We start from the raw sequence: 24,272 nt of genomic DNA, 5'->3' as shown, positions 1-24,272 counted from the left end.
TTTTCTTTATGTCCCATTTCCTATTCCTATCTTTTGATTTTGGGGTGAAATATGAAGTTTTGCCAGGTTTCATGACATTCACCCTTATACTGTAAACATTCAAAACCGAGTCTTTCTCCACCGTTCATCCAGGGTCAGTCGAATCCACGTCCAGTGCTATTGTTGGTCCATTCGGACAAGTGCGCCAAGGCACTGTTGGGTAACAAACCAGGCAGCAGTTTTTAGACACAATATATGCCCTTAAAACATTCGACAAAAGCTCCAAATGAACACGAAACGAAATCTAAATCTTTTTTTTTTCTAAACAAAGCAGTTTGCGATAATACGGCATTCTCTCTTGGCAAGGAAGCTTCAAAAAACAATATTTCAACGAAAGCTGCACGTCCCCAGCGTTTGAGCATCCACGTATGTCAGGGTTTGGCACTAAATCGAGAACGAAGCAAGACTCAAATAAACACACGATGCGAGATTGTGATAATAACCGTCAAAACTCGTGTCGTGTTTCAGTATTTCGAAACAAACCAGGTCCTTTCCTGTTTTTGGCAAGCAAAAATACTTTACGGCAGCAGAAAGATTGTTGTTGTTTTTTTGTAAGTTTTCCGAATATAAAGGTGAAATGATTTAAGACAGTTTTGTTTTTTGGATCTGCACAATGTCGGGGTTACTAAGACACGTTTTCCCATCATGCTCTGCTGTAACGGCACACAGCTGGAATGCACCTCACGATGAGACAGAGAGCCGGAAAACCAGGAGAATGTCAGTAGAGGACCGAAGCGGCGTACAGATGAAGGACAGGAACACCTACGGCAGTGAGACTCAGATTACGATCGGAGAATGAGGTAAAGCCACAATAACTGAATCCAGAGCAGAACTCGCATCGGACAGTGTAAAGAGTGAGCGCTGCCACACTCCGACGTGTTCTCCTGCCGAAAACACAGAGAAAAAGAGAATGTTTAGGTTAACATTCAGTAGAGACTCGCCATTAACAAAGCCAAGCTGTTTGTCACTGGTTGCTAGGGTGTTGCTATGTGGTTTTAAGGTGTTCCTATTGCTAGTATGTTGCTATGTGATTTCTAGGGTGTTCTGGGTGGTTGCCAGGACGTTGGTATGGTTGAGAGTTCTTCGTACTTGCTTAGGGCATCACTCTATGGTTGCTAGGGTGTTTAGGGTGATTGCCAGGATGTTGCTATGTGGTTGTTCTAGTGTTCTTGGAAGTTGCTAAGATGTTTGCACAAAGTTGTTATGGTGTTTTGGGTGGTTACCAAGATGTGGCTCCTTGGAGAGTTCTTCGTAATTGCTTATGGCGTCACTATGTGGTTGCTAGGGTGTTCTAGTTGGTTGCCGGGATGTTGCTATGTGCTTGTTTGAGTGTTCTTGGTAGTTGTTAGGATGTTTGCACAAAGTTGTTATGGTGTTTTGGGTTGTTACCCAGATATGATTCCCTGGGAGTTATTTGTAGTTACTAAGGGCATCACTATGCAGTTGCTAGGATGTTCTAGGTGATTGCCAGGATGTTGCTATGTGCTTGTTTGAGTGTTCTTGGTAGTTGCTAGGATGTTTGCATGAAGTTGCTGGGGCGTTTGGGTGGTTACCCAGATGTGGTTACTTAAGAGCTCTTTGTAGTTGTATAGCGCATCAATATGCAGTTGCTAGGGTGTTCTAAGTGGTTGCTAGGATGTTACTATGTGGTTGTTTGAGTGTTCTTGGTAGTTGTTAGGATGTTTGCACAAAGTTGTTATGGTGTTTTGGGTTGTTACCCAGATATGATTCCCTGGGAGTTATTTGTAGTTACTAAGGGCATCACTATGCAGTTGCTAGGATGTTCTAGGTGATTGCCAGGATGTTGCTATGTGCTTGTTTGAGTGTTCTTGGTAGTTGCTAGGATGTTTGCATGAAGTTGCTGGGGCGTTTGGGTGGTTACCCAGATGTGGTTACTTAAGAGCTCTTTGTAGTTGTATAGCGCATCAATATGCAGTTGCTAGGGTGTTCTAAGTGGTTGCTAGGATGTTACTATGTGGTTGTTTAAATGTTCTTGGTAGTTGCTAGGATGTTTGCATGAATTTGTTGTGGTGTTTTGGATGGTTACCAAGATGTGGTTCCTTGAGAGTTCTTCATGGTTGTTTAGGGTGTCACTATGTGATTGCTAGTGTTTTAGATGGTTGCTAGGATGTTGATATATGGTCGTTCAAGTGTATTGGTAGTTGCTAGGAGAGTTCTTTGTTGGTTCTTAGGGTGTCACTATGCAGTTGCTAGGGTGTTCTAGGTGGTTGTCTATCAGTGTTGCTATGTAGTTCTCAGGTTTTTTGGGTGGTTGCAAAGTGGTTGATTGGCACGGTATTGCTATGCAGTTTCCAGGACATATGTGGTTTCTACAAAGTTCTGGATGGTTGCCAGGATGTTGCTATGCAGTTGCTAGGGTTTTCTGGGTGGTTGCCAGGAAGTTACTATGCAGTTTCTAAGTTATTCTGGGTAGTTTGACAGGACATTTCTATGCAATTACTTGAGTGTTCTGTGTGGTTGCCAAAATGCAATGTGGTTGTTCCTTGGTGTGATTCCCTGAGAGTTCTTTTTAGTTGCTAGGGTGTGGTTGTTTGAGTGTTCTTGGTAGTTGATGTGATGTCTGTATGAAGTTGTTAGGGGTTTTGGGTGGTTACCCATATGCGGTTCTATGGGAGTGTTTTGTAGTTGCTTAGGGCGTCACTATGCGCTTGATATGGTGTTTTAGTTGGGGCCAGGATGTTGTTATGTGCTTGTTCAAATGTGCGTCGTAGTAACTAGAATGTCTAAAAGCAGTTTCTTAGTGTGTTCTTGGTAGTTGCTTAGGACGTCACTATGTGGTTGCTAGGGGTGTTCTAGATGGTTGCCAGGATGTTGCAATGTGGCTGTGCGAGTGTTCTTGATAGTTTCTAGAATGTCTGCATGCAGTTGCTAGGGTCGTTTGGGTGGTTACCCAGATGTGGTTCCTTAGAAGTTCTTGGTTGTTGCTTAATTGTTCTGAGTGGTTGCCAGGAAGCTGATCTGCAGTTGTTAGGGTGTTCTAAATAGTTGACAGGATATATTTTTGTAATTCCTCAAGGGTTGGTTGCCAGGATGTTGCTATGTGGTTAATGGGTGCTCTGGGTGGTTGCTAGGAATTTGCTATTCGGTTGCTAGGGTATTCTGGGTATTCTGGGTAGTTGCCTATGTGATTACTTTAGTTTTCCAATTAATCACCAGGACTTTACTAAGTGATTGCTTTAGGGCTTTGGCTGTCTGACCATGTGGCTGCTAGGGTGTTGTGGGCAGCTGCCAGAAGGTTGCTATGTTTCTGCTAGGCTGTTCTGGGTGGTTGCCAGAATATTGCTATGTGATTGCACAAGTGTTCTGAATGGTTGTATGAATGCTGCTACAAAATATCAATTATAGAAGCAAACATAATGTCTTTGATCTGAGCAACAGACAACGCTTCACCTCTGAGTTGTAGTCGAAACATTTGTCAGGGCCTTTCCGATAGCGGGCGGAGTTTAACACCTCACACGGATTCTCTTCTTGAGCTGGAGAAGACAAATTAAGGAAACGCCACAAGCTCTGTCTGTCTGTCTATCCATCAATCAAGCACAGATGACAGCTGAGAACACAGTATTTCAGGGATAAAAGCAGATCTGTGAATGCTGCGGGATTATGGCAAGGAAGGATACACTTTGTTCTGACAGGTAGGAGTTTCTCGATCTCGCAAGAGCTGCAGGGCAGCGTCTCCGCCACCACAAACAACAGATTTGTGTTTTCTATACGCTTGGCGTGGAACAACCTGACAGAAAGAGAGTTTGTGTTAGGAAAACATAAGTGAGTGTTAAAATGCACAAATGACTATTCACACACACAAACACACACCTGGAGCAGTTCCCACAATCCTGCAGCACGTTGAAGGAGTTGGTGGTGTTGGTAAAGTAGAACTGACTGTAAACCGTCACACAGCTGCTGCTCCCTTTAGTGTCTGAGTAACTCTCAGCCCAGGCGTCTTCTAAAATACAAAATTGTGCATAATGCAATCCCAGAAAGCTCACTAATTTATAAATATATTTTATGAAGTATCACTAGAGAATGTCTAATTAAAATTTATGAGCTGTGTATTTATTGAGTTTGGAGTACTGGCTCAAAAGTTCAGCAGCATCTTAATGTTGTTTGTGTGATTGTACACTGTTGGGCACGTAAGGAGATCATCTCTACCACATTACTATTAGTTACAACATGAAATAAACATGAATTTGTTATGCTGTCTCAACCATGAAACCAAAGTCCACTGATGTTAATCTAACTCTCCTGTTTGTCGGACAAAATGGCTGCTTTGGCATTACGATTAGTCAGATCAATCAAACCCCGCCCAGAAGCTGTTTCACTCGGATATACGCCACAACTGGGAAGAAAAAACGATCACAACTTCCATTTCATGCCCACTAGCCTAAGCTGGTCTTAGCTGGTTTAGGCTGGTCTCCCAGCCTGAACAGCTGAAGAGTGGCCTATAAAATCAGAAAAAACAGCATGATTGGTTTAAGATGTTTTTTAAGGATATGTGTCAAACCTGCTGTGAACCAGCTGCTGTAGATGAGTCCATACAGGAACTGCTGCAGAATGGACCTGAAAGAAAACAGCAACTTAACTTATGAGTATCTGAATAAACAATAAAGATGTTTAATGTTACAAATTTGTACTAAATGTTGTTGTAACAACCAATATGGGATGTTTTAGCAAAATAATGTAGAAGTACTTACCATGCCGCTGCTGACGTCCACCAGGCCAGATTGAGAAAATCAGCAATGGAGGGCTAAATAGAGAGAAAAAATAATAATAATTTCAAATGACTTCTGTACTTTCGAGTTTTCCTAGAGGAGATTCAAACAGATTGTAGCTTCATACATGATTCAAAGTCACTATGATGGTTCCCCATGAACCAATCAGTTACTCACCACATAGAATCCTCTGTGCGCAGCTCCCGTGTGACTGCTGGCTGTCGGCTCGCAGGCTGACTGATACTGGAAGGTCTGATGACGGGCGTAGATTGAGTTGTTGTAGAGGGCGAACATCAAGTAGGGGTCTACTTCGCCAAAGAACAGACCAACCTGAGACAGACGAAGACATTATGACAAACTTAGGATAGGAGATTATTATGAATAATCTCAAGATTTTTTGTGTAATTAACAAAAATGAGAAAAAAATCGAAGCATCCAACCTTCTTCCAATGATCTCTCTGATTGGACATCACCAGGAAACCTCCGTCATCGATCAGGTAACACAGCAAATCCTGAAACACATAATAATATCTATATTCAAAACCAGATCTACTAACACGATGATTTGATCATGCAGAGTTTGTGTGTGAAGGTTCTCTCACATCGCTGTTCACTTCACAGTCCATTTCACAGGATCTGGACGGGCCGCACTGCACAACACAAACAGGAAGTTAGGATATCTCACAACACTCATGTCAGCAAAGATGAACATAATGTTAGAAGACAATGTTTTTCTTTCAGAATTCCTTTTTTCCAAACACTCATACCTTATGTGCGGCCTGTCTGCTGTCTGAAACGTTGCTTGCGAGGATCTTGAACTTGTCAACCCAGGCCTCCAAATCCAGCTTAACGCCGACCACTAAAAACAAGATTAAGATTAAAAAACAGTCCGAGACAGACCACGGAATTGCTCCTAAAAGGATTTTAACCTCTCGCTTGCTGGTTTGTCAGAGAGGAAAGAAAATAAACATGCTGTTTGCAGAGAAACACACCTGCAGGCTTCATGGTTTTGCCACTGATCACGACCTCCACGGCGGTGGTGACCAAAATTCCCACAGTGCCATTCTCTGTGATTAACAGATCATCCATAGCTAGACACAAACATCAAAGACATTAAAACTGTGAAAAATGTTCATACAGGTCTGAATATTACACTTAGTAATGTATAAAGTCAACATAACATCAAAATAGACTATTTACTTTCTTAACATTTGTTCCCATCAACTATTTCAATGCCAACTCTCTGAAGATTTTAGCATGGTAATGGATATGATGATGTTAATGTATTTGGTCTTTGCGGAACAGATCTGCTACGCTGCTGAATTGCTACTGCTGTTGGTTATAGTTGTTGTAGATTGCTGATGTAAAGCAAGTACAGGAAATTGCTACTGCCAATACGTACGCCGATACGGTGCTATACTGAGATCTATACAGGTGGAGCTGGGGAGATGGAGGGTTTGAGAGGAACTCTAGTAAATACGAAACAGTCATTTTTAATGTTAAGCAGCAAGCTCATTGGCTGCGTATGTAACATAAACCAATTAGCTTGTGCCAAGTAGTTTCACGCTATGAATATCATCAGTTTGCATTAAAGACCCCTCAGCCTGCACCATCTAGAGTTTAATGACAGAACTTGGCATTCATTTTTACAAAAGTGGTTGGCCAATAAGGCATGCCTGATATATAATATGCAATTAAATGACAAAAAATATATATTATTTAAATATATTATTTAATTATTTGCTGTTCGTAAAATATTAATTCATTCATGGTGTAAATAATAATTTACTAATCTGGAATATTTAGTAATAAACATTTTAATAATTACTAACCAGTGTGAAAAATGCAATATTTTGTAATCAATACTGTAATATTCTGTAATCGATATTGAAATATTTAATTAAAGCTGTAATATTGAGCAATCATACTGTCATATTATTAATCAATACTCCAATTTATTAAATTATAGCTGTAAAAATTAGTACTCAATGCTGTAATATTGAATTATAAATAAAATAATAAAGAAAAGCTAACACTTAGTAATAAATACGGACATTTATATTTATCAATATTTTAATATTTAATTAGTGCTCTTAAAATTAGTAATCAATGCTGTAATATTTAGTACTTAATACTGAACTATTTAATCAGAGCTATGATATTAAGCAATCATACAGTCATATTTATTAATCAATACTCCAATTTATTAAATTACAGCTGTACAAATTTGTTATCAATGCTGTTATATTAAGTAATAAAGTAATAAAAAGCTAACATTCAGAAATAAATACTGAAATATTTATTTATCAATTTTAAAATATTTCATTAGTGCTCTAAAATTAGTTATCAATTCTGTAATACTTAGTAATCAATATTGAAATATTTAGAGATGTAATAACCAATTGTAATTGACCAATCATACTGTCATATTTATTATATATATATATACATACACACACACACACACACACACACACATATACATATTTATTATTACTTCAATTTATTAAATTAAAGCTGTGAATATTAGTAATCAATGCTGTAATATTAAGTAATAAAGTAATAATTAAAATACTGAAATACCTATTTATCAATTTTTAAATATTTCATTAGTGCACTAAAATTAGTAATCAATTCTGTAATATTTAGTAATAATATTATAACTGAAGTAGAGCTGTAATATTTATAATGACTGCTGAAATATTTTTATCATATTGAAATATTCAATTAAGGCTGTATATTTAGATATATTTAGATTTTTTTTTATGTATTTTACAAAATAAAACACTATTTTAGATATGTCTGCAAATCTTAATTTACATTATTACTTACAATTCACTCAAAAATGTGTTTAAAAAAATCATAAATATTTAAATGTATTTTAAAAAACTAAAACATTTTAGATATGTTTGCAAATCTTAATTTACATAATTACTTGTAAATCACAAATATTGTTTTTTTTTTTACAAAAAATTCAGATATTTGGTAAAAAAAAATACGGAATATAATTTAATATAGTTGTTAATGGTATTATTTGTAATTTATTCGTTTAGATGAGGACTCACAGGTTCGTGTTGGCGCTCTGAAGATGTAGCCTTTGTTGTCCAGAGTGCGACGGTAGAAGTTTGAGTTTAGAGGTTCAGGGTCCTCGTCCCATGATTCAGCAGCTCTGAAACACAGATAAACATGTGCCAGTTAAGCTAATTGTAATGGTAATCGAGTGTACGTAAGCCCAGTCAGAAGCTCTGTCACTTACGTGTTGGGGTAAACTCGCGTGACGCCTCCATTGGTGGACGCGAAGAGCGCCAGGAAGCCATACCTGCAGAGATCAGACTGTCCGATCAACAGCTGAATCCACTTAATACAGTAAATCAACAGACTCTGATGGGTCGGATCTTACGTGTTGAGATCTTTGTTCTGCCAAACGCGTGAGGCGAGCTGCCAGAGGATCCCAGAATCCAAGATTAGGTTATGAATGAGACCCTGATCACCTGTGAACCACCGTTACAAAACAATTAGTCAGTAGTTTCTCACAGTTCACTGATGGATTCACGAATGGAGGCAAATGTTATTGAATTATTATTTCTGTAACATGTCATATTCAATGCTGGTGTCGACCTTTGGCCTAGAGGTGAACGTTACTCACAGTCTTCAGATTCAGGTGAGATCTCCACCATCAGAGACAGAAAGTCTGCTAGGAACTGTGTGTTATTTTCAGCCATCTGCAGACGCTTGCAGTATTCTCTATATATAGAGAGAGACATAGCCAGAGAGAGTGGGTGACCATACATCTACACAAAACACCCAATATCTCAAACATTTACTAGAGGAAAGATCATAACGGATGGATATATGGGTGTACCTTGGAGCTAGAAACACGTGACCAGCCGACTCAAACGAGTTTGGCAGCAGAGACTGTAAATCTGAGAGAAACGCAGGAGAGATTATTTATTATATGAAACATCAAGATCACTAATCGGAACCAAAACATCCGTATTAAAAAAAAAAAAAAAAAAAAAAGACTCACACTGCAGCTGTAGCATGACATCGCTGAGATCAGCCTGGATGTAATATTCGCTGTACGGAGGAAGTACCAGACCCAGACTACAGGGGGCGGCACGCAAAAACAAACCAAGAGTTTAGCATGTTTAACGTCAAACTGGATGATCTGAACAGTTGAATCGACTCGTACCTGTAATCAGTGTCGTTGATGGGCGTCCAGGTGTACATACGCGTAACGTCGTCAATGTAGCGCTGCGGGACAACATTTCATTATCAGACCTTTTCATGCAAGAAGTTTAACCGTTTTTTCTCAAATTTACTCCCCCTCAGACTTTCCAAGAAGTAGATGAGTTTGTTTCTCCATGGGAACAGACTTGGAGAAATGTAGCATTACATAATTTGCTCACTAATAAATCTTCTGCAGTGGATGGGTCCAAACAGCTGATAAAAACACCACAATCCACAAGTAATCCACACCACTCCAGTCCATCAATTAATGTCTTGTGAAGTGAAAAGCATTGTGTTTGTAAGAAACAAATCAATCATTAAGGCGTTTTAAATTTAAACTGTCACTTCTGACCAAACTACCAGCCCATAATCCATAATAACACTTTCTCCAGTGGAAAAGTCCATCTTCTGTTGCCCTCTCAAATCAAAATACATTGACTTATCTTTTTTATAACTCCTTTTCGAATTTAGAGCTTGATTTATGTATATTGTTTTAACGACTTTTCCACTGAAGAAAGCAATATTATGAACATAGTTCTCATATTTTAGCCAGAAATAACCAACCCAGCTAACGGGGAACGTTTCCACAATTTTCATTAACATTTTTTCAAAGGTATTTAAAGGTTAGGACAGAACATTCTTACAATAATGTTTATAGGATGTTCTAATAACGTTATTAATGGTTGATTTACATTTTCGTAACATATAGAAAACAACTTAGAACAACATTCTGGGAACGTTCTTTTGATGTTATTTGTATGCGATTGAGGTTCTCATAATGTTAAAAGAAAATATTTTTATAACAACATTCCCTGAACTTTTTTATGTTATTTGCACACGTTTGAGGTTCTTGTAATGGTAAGAGAAAAAGTTCTTAGAACAACATTCTCAGAATGTTCTTTGATGTTATTTCTACACGATTGTGGTTCTCGTAGAACAACATTCTCAGAATGTTTTTTGATGTTATTTGTATGCGATTGAGGTTCTCATAATGTTAAAAGAAAATATTTTTATAACAACATTCTCTGAACTTTTTTATGTTATTTGCACACGTTTGAGGTTCTTGTAATGGCAAGAGAAAACATTCTTTGAACAACATTTTCAGAACGTTCTTAGAACATCATTCTCGGAACGTTCTTTTGATGTTATTTGTACACGATTGAGGTTCTCGTAATGGTAAGAGAAAATGTTCTTAGAACAACATTTTCAGAATATTCTTGGAACAACATTCTCGGAATGTTTTTTAGATGTTATATGTACATGGTTGAGATTCTTGTATAGTTAGCTCTTGTAATGTTAATATGTACACGATTGAGGTCTCTGGTATAAGAAAATGTTCTTAGAACAACATTGTTGGAATGTTCTTTTGATGTTGTTCACGATTGTGGTTCTCGTAATGGTAAGAGAAAACGTTCTAAGAACAACATTTTCAGAACGTTCTAAGAGCAACATTTTCAGAACGTTCTTCTGATGTTATTTGTACACGATTGAGGTTCTCGTAATGGTAAGAGAAAATGTTCTTATAATAACATTTTCAGAATGTTCTTAGAACGTTCTCAGAACATTCTTTTGATGCTATTTGCACACAATTTTTCGTAATGTTTTCGTAATGGTTTTCGTAATGGTAGGAGAAAACGCTCTTAGAACAACATTCTTGGAACGTTCTTTTGATGGTATTTGTACACGATTGCGGTTCTCGTAATGGTAAGAGAAAACGTTCATAGAACAACATTTTCAAAATGTTCTTAGAACAGCATTCTCTGAACATTCTTTGATGTTATATGTACATAGTTGAGATTCTTGTAATGTTAGGAGAAAATGTTCTTAGAACATTCTCGGAATGCTCTTTTGACCATATTTGTACATGATTGAGGTTCTCGTAATGGTAAGAGAAAACGTTCTTAGAACAACAATTTCGGAATGTTCTTTGAACAACATTCTCTGAACTTTCTTTTGATGTTATATGTACATGGTTGAGATTCTTGTAATGTTAAACAAGCAAACTTCACACAGAAAGACCTCCTGACCCAGCCTTGAACCTGGGACCTTCTGTGAGTTTTTATAACTTAGTTTCATAACGTTTTCATAACTAAGTCGGAATGTTAGCTAAACGTTCTTGGAACAGATTTTTTTTTTTTTAGCTGGGAATGGTTTAAAGTTAATTAGTTTCTTACAAAAAAGTAGCTTTTGCTTCACAAGATGGACTGGAGTGGTGGGGATTACTTCGGAATTAATGTGATGGTTTTTCAGCTATTTGGACTCTCATTCTGACGACACCCATTCACACTGATGAGCAAGTGATGTAATGCTAAAGATTCTCCAAATCTGCTCTGATGAAGAAACAAACTCATCTACATCTTGGATGACCTGAGGGCGAGTACAATTTCGAACATCGAACATATGTTTGAATATCAACATTGAACTATATGCAATTACACAAATTGGGATACAGCCAATCAGTGATCAGTCGTACACATGTAGATCAGAAATTTAAATCTGTGATTCTGAGCCATTTATAGAAAGTCATGTCCCAGATATCACACATGTCCTAGTTTCATCTGCCACATTAATCGCACACACACTTGCCTCATCCATTGATTTAATTAGAGTTTTGATCGTCATGTCTCCCGATCGGCCATCAATCATTTGCCGGCGGATCTAGAAAAGACAAAAAGCAGATGTTGAAACTTATCCATGAGCTCCTGCTGATTTAACAGAAATGATCAGACAACTGATTCAGCCAAACGTCATATTTAACACATGAAGTGAGTGTGCCGGTGCCACCCACACACCAAAACAATGATTCATTTGTTATGAACAACAGAGAAAGAGTTCAACAAGGACAATCAGGACTTTTGGATAGTGAGAATTTTACCTCCTGTTTGCTGCTGTCTTCTACTTCTGCATCTAGGAAATCCAGTGTCACCGGCTCTGGCAAGTCCTCCTCCTAAAATTAGACAAACAACAGCATAAATCAGGGTTATTACCAATAACTAAAACTGAAAATAAAATACATACTGTATATATATAATTAAAAGATATATTTACATTTAATTATACGTAATTAACACAAATTCAATTATATAAATTATAAAACACAAATACAGTATCTCACAAAAGTGGGTACACCCCCCACATTTCAGCAACCATTTTAGTATATCTTCTCAAGGGACAATACTATAGAAATTAAACTTGGATATATCTTAGAGTAGTCAATGTGCAGCTTGTATAGCAGTAAAGGTTCATTATTGTCAAAATAGCTGCCAACAAAAGTGAGTACACCCTAAGTGAACTTGTCCAAAGTGTCAATATTTGGAGAAATACTTGGCCACCCCATCACCTTCAGCTTCCTCAGCAAGGCAGTTGTCATCTTGGTGGTGTGTTTGGGATCGTTATCATGTTGGAAAACTGCCGTTTGGCCTAGTTTCTGGAGGGAAGGCATTATGTTCTTGTTCAGAATGTACAGTACATTATGAAATCCATGTTTCCCTCAATAAACTGCATCTCCCCAGTACCAGCAGAACTCATGCAGCACCAGACAATGATGACACACTTTTCTTGGTACTCCTCACCAGTTCAATGCCACACATGCTGGACACCATCTGAGCCAAAAATTTTTTATCTTAGTCTCATCAGACCACAGGACATGGTTCCAGTAATTTCATGCTCTTGGACAGGTTGTCTTCAGCAAACTGTTTGCGGGCTTTCTTGTGAGCCAGCTTCAGATGAGGCTAACTTCTGGGATGACACCCATGCAAACTGACTTGTTGCAGTGTGCGGCGTATGGTCTGAGCACTGACAAGCTGACCTTCTACTTCTGCAACCTTTAAAGCAATGCTGGCAGCACTACTGGTACTCACTTTTGTGACATACTGTAAGTGTAATTGTGCTGTGATTTCTGATAGAGCCGACAGAGAATCAGAGTCTTACTCGAGGCTGAAGGTTCGGATGCATCAGCACGTATCCATTTGGGTCAATGGCGAAGATGTATCCATTTGCTCCCAGCTACACATAAAGAAAAGATTTTGTGATAATGTTTTCTGTGTTTTTTTAAAAGACTAGCATTAAAAGAGCTTTTCAGTAGCCACTGACTTATATTATTTTACTATACGATATAAATCAATGATAACAAATGAAACATTAAATATTCTTACAATATTTACTCTATTAGCCACACAAAATCCAAAAAAACAATCAGGTTTTCAGCGTGATAAGACTTCACCTTGTATTGCGGCGTGAGTCTCTTCAGCTCATCCAGATGAACGTCAACCCCCATGACTCCTAAAATCAGCTGATTCTGAACACACAAACACTCATGTCAGTGATATGAACACAACAGAGTTCATTGTCAGTGCTGATCCAGCATTGACTGAGCATCACCTGAGAGTTTCCGTCCACAGTGAGGTTGAACACCGGCATCGTCCCCGTCACCACGAGTCCCAAACCCTGTAAATGAAACACACCAAGCAAACTCAATAAACTCACAATGTTTTATGAGGCGTCAGAGTATGACGAAACCTAAGCGAGCCGTATGTTTCACACACAGCAGGCGGGACGAAGCGACTCTCACCAGTGCGTCCTGATAGACGTTGGTCCATTGCACCTGCTTGGCACTTTTTCCTGCCAGAACCATGGGGCGGCCCAACACGTCCAGATATTCCTGCCACACACATTCATTTAAGCATTTCACTTTTCATTAATCAGCAATTTGTGTTTTTGGAAAAAGATAATATACATATTGACAATTTTTGATAATGTATTTGCTGTAAAATAAAATAATGTTGTTTATATATATATATATATATATATATATATATATATATATATATATATATATATATATATATATAGAGGTCGACCGATATTGTTTTTTACCGATACCGATAGCTAGGTTGGACCACACTGGCCGATACCGATTAATTAACCGATAGTTTTTGAAAATGGATACTGATACGCAACTAAATTTTTTTTTAAAGTACTAAACCATACTTTGTAAATGAATAAAAATATTTATATTATTTATATATTGATCATTAAAGTTATTTCATAGTTCATTAATGTTAACAAAATAAACTTCAAAATTTAACAATGTATCAGTAAATGTTTAAATTAACACTCTAACAAGGAACAGCTTTCATCAATCTTAGTTTGTTGTTACAAATGGGCTCATTGTAAAGGAGTGGGAATCTTTACATTTTAACAATATGTAAAATTGCAGTTTATATGCTTTTTGTTTATTTTTGGAATCTCTGTATGTCAGTACTGCCATCTTAAAATTAAGATTCAATTTAATTAGATTTTATATCAAATTTATTTCGTGCAGAATTAAAAATTTTTTTTTATAAGCAGGCTACTTTTTAAAACAATAGATTCAATTGAATTAGATTTTATATCAAATTTATTTCGTGCAGAATTTACTTTATTTTTTTATATAAGCAGGCTACTTTTTAAAACAATAGACAGTGACATAGACAGTGGCTGCTTTAACAGGCTTCAATGAATGCACAGACATTGATATATCAGATGTTTTGTCCTACTCTGAAAACATAACTGACTGTGTGTGCTGTACATCAGTTTCGAGTATTCGAAAATGCAAGTGCATTTAACCGCATTTGCAAATGAGCTTTTTAGGACGAACTAACACAAAGAGCAAGTGAAAGTCTGTCAGTGCGCGACTTTTGTGCATCTAATAGTACCGCATTACAAACGGCATAAATGAAGCCATATCTAATGTAAAACACTGCGGGTGGAAGCACGCACGTGTCTTATAGTGCAAATTCTGTGCAATGAAGCCTGCCGCGTCTCTAGTGCGCACACGTGCCATATGTCGGAGAATCAATTTTTCATCCACCCTTAATGAAACCAGGCAAAAGTGCAGCGCTGCGGTGCGCAGACAACTCACACACACACCAGACTCGTCGCGTGTCCTTCAAGGGTGAAGTCTAAAACAGTTTATTTAATCACCAAACGGGCAAGTGTTTACTTAAAGAATGATCAAAAAGCGGCAGAGATTAAAGAACAGATCAAACGAAAAGAGAAAGAGCGATATATATTGTTGTAGCCATTTAAGATATTTTTCTGTTTTGCATTATATTTAAATATTGTCAAGTCAAGTCAAGTCAAGTCAAATTATTTGTTTGTGTTTTGTTTCAGTTCAATCTGAAATAAGTTTGTCTTATTTGTAAATGTCGTAAAGGAATTGGACGGCAATACGCCGGGAGAATTTGAGAGTGTCAGACAGTTTTTTGTTGCTCTCAGACTTGAGTTGTGTGAATGAACATTTTGTGAGTGAAACTCTTAGGTTGTATAAAACAAATCAGTTATGGATCGATTAATTGAAGCTTTTTTCACTGAAATTAATGAAATGTACCAACTCAATGAAATTTGAATCAGTTTGAATCACTTTTAAAGGCTTTTTGCTCTCAAACTTGAGTTTTGAGACAACTACCATTTTTTATTGACACATTTTTTTTTCCACTGAAATAAATCAAGTGTACCAACTTAATAAAATTTGAATCAGTTTGAATCACACTATTAAAGTGTTTTATGTTCTCAAACTTGCGATTTGTGTGAATGAACATTTTGTGCATGAAGCGCAAATGCTTTATAAAACAAATCAGTCATGAATTGATTAACTGAAAATTTTTTCACTGAAATTAATGAAATGTACCAGCTCAATGAAATTTGAATCAGTTTGAATCACACTATTAAAGTGTTGTGTTGCTCTCAATCTTGTGAGTTCTATGAATGAACATTTTGTGAGTGAAGCACTCATGTTGTATAAAACAAATCAGTTATGAATCGATTCATTGAAACAAACATTTTTCACTGAAATGAATCAAATGTACCAACTCAATGAAATGTGAATCACACTATTAAAGCGTTTTGTTGCTCTCAAACTTGTACGGTGGTGAGACAACTAACATTTTTGAGTGACGCACGTATGTCATATAAAACAAATAAATTCCAAATCGATTTATTAAAACAAAGACTTTCCCCTGAAATGAATCAAATGTACCAAATCATCTCAACAGTGCATATCGGTTTGAATCATACTATTCATACTATATATAAAAAGTGTTTTATTCTTATCTAACATTTTTGATTGATGCACATATGATGTATAAAACAAATCAGTTACGATTCGATTCACTCAACACTCTGAACTGACTCACAGGAATAAATCAGACATATCAGCTCAAATATTGTTTTTGCTTCTGAAATCTGAATCAGTTTGAAACATACTACTCTTGCACCTCGTATTTGCAATTTGCGAGACACCAAACAATCAAGATAATAGCTACAATAAAATGGAAAATCAAACAAATATTCACAATGTTGCCTTATTTTTATATTGCTAACATTTATGTGTTTGTGTGTGTGTGCGTGTGTCCGTGCGTGTAAAACTCACCTGGGTGTTAATCCGTATAGCACAGATGGAGCGGATCTCAAAATAGTATCCTGCCGAGACAGAGAGACACTCGGTGAGGTGTCACATGTAATTTCCGTACGGTTGAACATGCATCACCATAAGTCAACTATATCATCACAACACGGGCAGATATTTGTGCATTTTAATGCATCTCCAAATGAGCATGTGGCTCACCCTTATTAGCACATGCGATCCACTGCAGCGGAGTGACATCATAATTGTGCTGCCCCACCGAGAACGTGAACACGCGGACCTGCAGAGACCATCACACATCCTACAATTAACCCATCAAATTAGACAGGAAACGAGCGGTTTCGCTGGAGGAAAGCGCTAATTATGAGGAACAAACACTTCCAGAGGACAACGGCACACCATAAAAACAGAACGCTCAACAGATTGAAGATAGAAATCATATCGTGTCATGTGAAATGGTATCGGACCGTCTTATTGGGCCAGTTGTACTGCTCAAAGATGTCCTGAGCTCGGTCCTCCCCTCCGTCAGTAAATAACATGATGATTTTATTACAGTTGGCTCGAGGAACATTTGTCTTCTGCGGAAGAGCGAGAAACAGAGAGAAGATTAGAATACTGTGTCCAAAGCAAAAGAGCAAAGAAGCAAATCTGCAAATATACAATTTCGACCGAATCATACTTGGTAGCTCCGCCCACAGTGAAATCTCATTGGAAGATTTAAAAGCAGAAATTTTATCATTTTAATTTTAAAGGAATAGTTCAGCCGAAACCATCCAAACCTGAAAGACCTTCGTTCATCTTCAGAACACAAATAAAGATATTTTTGATGAAATTTGAGAGCTTTCTGACCCTACATAGACATCAACTGAACATGAATGAACATCTATGCAGGGTCAAAACGCTCTCGGATTTTACCAAAAATATCTTAATTTATGTTCTGAAGATGAATGAAGGTCTTACGGGTTAAAAAGAGATGATTTTTCTTTTTTTTTTCTTTTTTGGGTGAATATTCGGTCATTTGCCACAAATGACCAAAAAACACATTTTCCAAAGAGTTTTTCAAGAGACATAAGAAAAAAATTGTTGGTTCAATTTTGACCTGGGTATCAACTATGCCTTTACATGTGATGTTTTGCATATTTTGCATGTTCTTGATTTTGAATCAGGTACTATATGATTTTAGAATGAAATTATTAAGTTTTAATAAGGATTAAATGACACCGTGTCAAAACTGACTCAAGGAGTCAAAAGGTGTAAGCAGATTTTAAAGGCATAAAATTATTATTTTTACAGTTTTAGTGTTTGTAACATTCTGTAATGGCAATGATGTTGTAAAAATAGAACTACACAGAAAAGGTTAGTAAGTCATTTTTCTGCACTAAAATCATGTTAATACTAGGGATGATAGAAAAAATACTGATAAATTTACTTATTTGTGATAAACTCTGTTAATATTTCACATTATTTTTGCTTCACACTACAGTAGGAAAATTACAATACTTCTTTCCTAATTTCTACACTTCAAAGTATTTTTATTTTGACAAAAAAAAGGCAGAAGAGCTTTTATTTTGACGGAAAACTCCAACTACAAATCTAGTGAAAAGCTACTCATTTGCCGCAAAAATAAAGCATAACTGGTGGCAGTTGCACTACCAAACGCAACCCTAGACTCACAGTGCATGCAATAAATGAGTTCAATGCATTCACTGTGAACTAAACCGTTCTGAGGTGCGGAAAACACCGGATCACGAGCTGATCGCCTGAACAAAGTGGACAGTATTTAAACTTTTCCAAACTGGCCCCATTCACTTCCATTGTTAATTCCACACTGTAACCTAAATTGTGTTTAGACTCACGTTGAGCAGCTGGTTGAAGGCGAAATGAAAGCCGGATTTGTAATCGGTGGTTCCTTTGGCTTGCATCTGCTGCACAGCTTCTTTAAAGATCTTCTTATTGCGCACATTCGCCTGAACCAGGTGTCTAAAGCAGGGCACCACCGCCTCGGCCTTCTCATTGAACTACAGCAAGAAAGAGAGGAAAAAAGTAAATGTACAGGTTCAGGAATTCAAATAAATAACTATTTAACAGATACCTAATTTATTTGCCTTAGTTATAGCATTTTTATTTAATTATATCTGCAAATATTTTGACCAACATTTTTTGGTGAATTTTGAGTAAAAAATTAAGTAAATACAATGTTTGTGTCTTTATCAACATTCATTCATTTTCTGTAAAATAATATATTTCTTTGGACAACTTGGCTAGATATCACCCACGAAAATCCAAGTTGAGCTTTCAAATGAAAATGCTACTTTCAAAATCCAACAAATCGAAAGCAGCTGACTGACCCTGGCCACGTTGACGTAATCATCGTCAGAGAGCGTGTCGAGCATTTCCGTTACTGAAGCTTTGATCAGTTTGAGAGTGAGTCCACTGACGCTCCCGCTCCTGTGAACAGAAATGATGTCAATATTAAAGGGATAGTTAAAATAGTTCAAGGGATAAAATTTTCATTTCTGGGTGAACTATCCCTTACAAAACCTAACAAAACCAAGCAAATATGCAACTAACAACAGGACACCCAAATACTCACACATCAACAAGAATGACCATATCTTTGGGTGATGATGCTCCTTGAATGTACCTGTTGAAAACAGCAACATGATTTTGAGTATCAAGATCCATAAATGATGAGTTCACTTCCAGAATAAAAATGTCCTGGTTATTTACACACCCCATGTGATCCAAGATGTTCATGTCTTACTGTCTTCAGTTGCAAAGAAATTAAGGTTTTTGAGGAATACATTCCAGGATTTTTCTCTATATAGTGGACCTTAATGGTGGCCAACAAGTTGAAGGTCCAAATTGCAGCTTCAAAGGGCTCTACACCAGAGATCTTCAACCCTGCTCCTGGGGACCCACTGTCCTGCAAAGCTTATTTCCAAGCTGCTTTAGCACACCTGCCTGCATATTTTCAAACAATCTTAAGGAGCTGCTTCAGGTGTGTTTGATTAGGATTGTAGCTAAACTCTGCAGGATAGTAGGTCCCTAAGAACAGGGTTGAAGACCTATGCTCAACACCAGTGGTTCCCAATCATATTCTTGGAGACCCCCCAACGGTGCACATTTTGCATCTCTCCTTTGTCTGACACACCTATTTCAGGTCTTGGATACTCTACGAATGAGCTTGATCTGAATCAGGTGTGTTTGATTAAGGAGACATGAAAAACATGCAGTGTTGGGGAGCCTCCAGGAACGTGGTTGGGAACCACTGCTCTACACAATCCCAGGGCCTTAACCCAGCATTCGGTTCATCCTGCAGCCCTAGTTCTGCTTACCAAAAGTGGCCCACTTGGCACCTCGCATTCCATGCCCATGCTCCATGCTAGTGAGCTGGGCTTCTTACCCATTTAAAGTTAAAGAATAGGTTGAGATTGTTTCGGCTCCATGCCCTCAAGTTATTCCCTTTACCGGATAAAACTGCTTGTTTCGAGCGAATGCCAGCTATCATGAGGGAAACTTCGGAGGGAACCAGCTACTAGATGGCTCAATTAGTCTTTCACCCCTATACCTAGGTCAGATGACCAATTTGCACATCAGGACCACTGTGGGCCTCCACTAGGGTTTCCCCAGGCTTTGCCCTGCCCAGGCATAGTTCATCATTTTTGGGTACCATCACACCTGCCCCGCTCCGGTGGGGCCAGACGGGCTGGTGGTGCGGGCGGGCGCTTTGACACGCACATGCGCTAAGACTTTTTGTCAAGACAGGTTGGGTGGGGTGCCAACCTCTCAGTGGACCTCAAGCACCCTTTACAAGGGCCTGATCCCTGCCCTGGTAGCGCAGCGTGGCCGAGGCAGACTGAGGACACTTAGGCCCAGAGGGTAAGCGACTGATTCAGGGTGGGAGGTCTCTGCATTTAACCTTAGACTGAGTTTACCTCCAGCTTTAGGCTGCATTCCCAAACAACCTGACTCCGAAAAGAACCGCTACTGCTTTAAACTGTCCATGAGCTAAGCCTCAATCAAAAGGACTTGGGTCCCCCGGCCCACGCCGAGAGTAGTCTTCTATACGGCACCTTTACCTTGCCCCCCAGCCAGAACTGGGATTCGGCACTGGGCTCCTTTCTCTTTGCTTCAAAACTAACATTACTTTTCCAATATGATTACATAAGAGCTAGTGCAAGACTGCACAAAATTTATGGTTAAAATCTATTCTTCTTTTAAAGGAAATGACAGATCGTTTTGATAGATAAGACTCTTATTCCTGGGTTAGGATTGTGTGGAGCCCTTCGAAGCTGCATTGAAACTGCAGTTTGAACCTTCAACCCCATTGGCCACCATGGATGTCCACTATGGGGAAATATCCTGGAATGTTTTCCTCAATGACCTTAATTTCTTTGCGACTGAAGACAGAAAGACATGAACATCTTGGATCGCATTGGGGTGAGTAAAATTGTCAGGAAAATTTTATCCTGGAAATTAACTTCTCGTTTAAGCCCCACCCTCAAACTTAACCTGACTAATCAAAGCCTACCAACGGTTTCTAGAAATATAGACTATGGACTAAAAAAGTAGTTTTACTGCAGGTTTACTGGACTGTTTAACATCTGTTTAGAATGCAGTAACTGGTTCACTGAAACAAACAGGAATCAAACACTAATAAATGTATTACCAGGGGCGTCGTCGTACATCATAAAGGTCGATCTTATCCGGTGCTCTCCAGGGAGCAGCTACAAGAGAAAATTGTTACTTATTTAGGATATATGTGGTCTCAGGCTGCATTCCCATTGGTTGGTTCCACAATTCAGAACTTCATGTACGGAGTTACCTGGGTAGTATCTCGTGACACCGGTGGCGCTACCAAACGCTTGCCAGAGCAATGACGGATCATCTCTGCTGTTCTCTATGAAGACTCGCTCTAATGCCTGCGTCCAGTTCAGCTCGTTCAAAATCACCGGAGCTACAGACAGACAGACACGTCATGACCGCTCATTGACTCATACAGAGATCTAATAGCATCAGTCTGGCTCCTCACCGCCTTTGTAGATGTCTGTGGGGATCTGAACGGCGGTGTGTGAGTAATTCACATGGTTTTTGAAGTTCGGATCGTACTCAAACTCCAGTTTCAAAGACATCTGGGAATCGATGTCCTCACCGTCCTGATGAGAATCATGATATAATCAGAGTCCATTGTTTCAGCTTGAGTCTGATCTTTATAATTATTGTCATATGGTGATAAATGAACATGCAAAGTAGTAGTTTTGAAGTTAGAAGTTTGAGCAACCAGCTTCTAAAATGAAATGGAGTATGAATGCGTGAATATTTCCTATAAAATATACCAAAAAAAGCATCATTTTCCTTTACATTACATACGCTTTTCTCAACTTACAAAGTATGAAAATCTACACTGAAAGTCTACCAATACCAGATTTTTATATATGTTTTTCACATGGGCGATCGATAGACATGTACTCACATAGTCCATCTCTGCTTTAGAGTTATAATATTCAATATTTTCCTCCTGAAATAAACACACACAGAACAGAGATACAAAAATCTGCTGTTTAAAATCAGTCCGAGAACCCAGAGATTCAAATACAGATGTTCTCCACATGACAAACTCTTCACTTGTGTGGTCAGTCGAGCTGAACAGCTCTAATGAGACAAATCAGTCAGAAAAACGAGACGTCACAATCTATCGGATTTAAACAGACCCTCCAGCTACAGACTCATAGAAATCATGACTCACAGCGTGTTTGTCTGTTAAGCTCGTATCGGGATCAGAGAAACATAGATGTGAATGTCAGAGGAAAAGGAGCATCAAGTTTCGCAGATGGAAAAAAAGTGCAGCGTTTGATTCAAGAATGAAACGCTCAGTGCAATTCATTGTAATGAATCAACACAGGAGTCATTGGTTAGAATCGACTCGGATGACTCACACGTGCAAAAGCAATGTTAAAAATGAATTTTCAAACTGCGTGAAAGTATTTAAGTGATTGTAAAAAGCATAAATTGGTGATGTTAAATAAATTGGTGATGTTAAAGTCATCTGACCTTGATTCCATCCTGCCAGCGATGATCTTTTTGAAGTCGCTCCGCTTCACTCGCAAGTTTCTGATGGAAAATATTGAGCAGAACTGTCAAAATCAATACTTAATGAAGAATGTGTGTGATTTTTTATCTATCTTTTTATTTTTATTTTTTTACCTCAAGTGCTTTGCGTTTCTTGGCCAGCAGTCTCTCAATGTCAGTCGCCACTTTCTCTACGATGTCTCGAGGGTTATTTCTGACCAGACTGAACTGTCTTCTCTTCTCACTGTAGAACTGAAACATTAAAAGATCCTCTCAATGATATATATATATATATATATATATATATATATATATATATATATATATTGATTTGCTACTCAAAAAAACATTTATTTTTTATTATTAATAATATGTTGAAAACAGCTGAGTAGAATTTTTTCGTAATATTTCGAGAGTAAAGTCGAAACATTATGAGAATAAATTCTAAATATGTTGACAATTCTAAATATGTTGACAATAAAGTTGAAATATTTTAAGAATAAAGTCGAAATTACAAGAATAAAGTGCATGCGTTCACAGGCTATTCTCGAAACATTTCAACTTTATTTTTGTCATTTCGACTTTTCGCATTTATTCTCAAAACATTTTGAAATCATTTTCGAAAACTTTCGACTTTATTCTTGAAACATTTACTTTATTCTCAATATTTTGACTTTATTCTCAAGAAATTTCGACTTTATTCTTGAAACATTTACTTTATTCTCGAAATGTTGACTTCATTCTCAAAACTTTTTACTTTATTCTTAAAACATTACGACTTTATTCTCAAAATTATTAGCCTTTATTCTGAAACATTTTGACTTTATTCACAAAACATTTTAACTTTATTCTCTCAACATTTCAACTCTATTTTTGTAATTCATACTTTATTCTCGAAACATTTGACTTTATTCTTTTAACATTTCAACTTTATTCTTAAGATTTCAGCTTTTTTTCTAAACATTTCGACTTTATTCTCGAAACATTTGACTTTATTCTGGAATCATTTGACTTTATTCTGGAAACATTTTGACTTCATTCTCAAACATTTCGATTTTATTCTCATAATATTACTTTAATCTCACAATTTTAACTTCATTCTCAAAATATTTCGACTTTATTCTCAAAACATTTCAACTTTATTTTTGTAATTTTGACTTTATTCTCAAAACGTTTAACTTTATTCTTGAAACATTTGACTTTAGTCTTGAAACATTTGACTTTATTCTCTAAACCTTTTGACCTTATTCTCAAACATTTCGATTTTATTCTCATAATATTACTTTAATCTCACAATTTGAACTTTATTCTCAAAACATTTCTACTTTATTCTTAAAAAAAACATTTCGATTTTATCCTCAAAATATTACTTTAATCTCACATTTTTATTTAATTTTCTTTGCAACGTGACACTAAAATGCCATGTCGTAGAATGATACAGTGTATAATGTTACAAATCATTCAATTTCAGATTAAAGCTGATCTCTGCTTATCATCCCATTCCACAAAGAATCCTGAAAAAATTGTACTCAACTGTTTTAAATATTGACAATAGCAATAATAGAAAATGTTTCTTGAACAGCAAATCAGCAAATTACAATGATTTCTGAAGGATCCTGGGACACTGAAAACTGAATCCATCAAGAGGATCCATCAGCGAGGGGAAACCGGTGAGCGAGCTGCATGTTGGTTTTTTGCATTATTAATGCTCATCGCTGGGAAACCCGTGTAACTTCCTGTCAGATGTGACGCACTAAAAATAAACTCATTTTGCAGTGATTCCACCCTGTGTAAATGAG

The 24,272-nt window shown here is 37.4% G+C and overlaps 1 protein-coding gene across 1 annotated transcript; it reads right to left on the bottom strand.

The window, feature by feature from the left end:
• Nucleotides 1-435: 435 nt before the first annotated feature.
• cacna2d2b (calcium channel, voltage-dependent, alpha 2/delta subunit 2b) lies at nucleotides 436-22,734 on the bottom strand. The gene is made up of 36 exons (XM_073843592.1): nucleotides 22,609-22,734; nucleotides 22,456-22,515; nucleotides 21,878-21,922; nucleotides 21,437-21,560; nucleotides 21,230-21,361; nucleotides 21,074-21,131; nucleotides 18,995-19,045; nucleotides 18,750-18,849; nucleotides 18,258-18,419; nucleotides 16,869-16,979; nucleotides 16,603-16,681; nucleotides 16,408-16,457; nucleotides 13,567-13,656; nucleotides 13,377-13,442; nucleotides 13,219-13,293; nucleotides 12,927-13,001; nucleotides 11,872-11,943; nucleotides 11,583-11,654; nucleotides 8,959-9,020; nucleotides 8,794-8,870; nucleotides 8,629-8,689; nucleotides 8,413-8,510; nucleotides 8,167-8,257; nucleotides 8,023-8,085; nucleotides 7,832-7,935; nucleotides 5,759-5,857; nucleotides 5,534-5,625; nucleotides 5,369-5,416; nucleotides 5,207-5,278; nucleotides 4,944-5,096; nucleotides 4,749-4,801; nucleotides 4,559-4,614; nucleotides 3,871-4,000; nucleotides 3,678-3,787; nucleotides 3,451-3,533; nucleotides 436-923 (listed from the first exon to the last, which is right to left on the bottom strand). The coding sequence occupies exons 1-36, from the start codon at nucleotides 22,732-22,734 to the stop codon at nucleotides 822-824; spliced, it is 3,102 nt and encodes a 1,033-aa protein (XP_073699693.1). The 3' UTR covers nucleotides 436-821.
• Between the last annotated feature and the right edge of the window lie 1,538 nt (nucleotides 22,735-24,272).

Source organism: Garra rufa, chromosome 7 (assembly GCF_049309525.1).
Source record: "Garra rufa chromosome 7, GarRuf1.0, whole genome shotgun sequence".
Lineage (NCBI taxonomy): Eukaryota > Metazoa > Chordata > Actinopteri > Cypriniformes > Cyprinidae > Garra > Garra rufa.
The sequence above is the reverse complement of the archived record's forward strand: the minus strand, read 5'-3'. Positions and strand labels throughout refer to the sequence as shown.

Excerpts from the sequence above, each read along its gene's own strand:
- cacna2d2b (XM_073843592.1), bottom strand. The coding sequence starts at position 22,734 with ATGTTTCAGTTCTACAGTGAGAAGAGAAGACAGTTCAGTCTGGTCAGA. Across the intron at positions 21,923-22,455 it reads GCTGGCAGGATGGAATCAAG|GAGGAAAATATTGAATATTA; the intron begins GTCAGATGACTT and ends TGTTTATTTCAG. Across the intron at positions 3,534-3,677 it reads CCTACCTGTCAGAACAAAGT|CTCAAGAAGAGAATCCGTGT; the intron begins GTATCCTTCCTT and ends TGTCTTCTCCAG.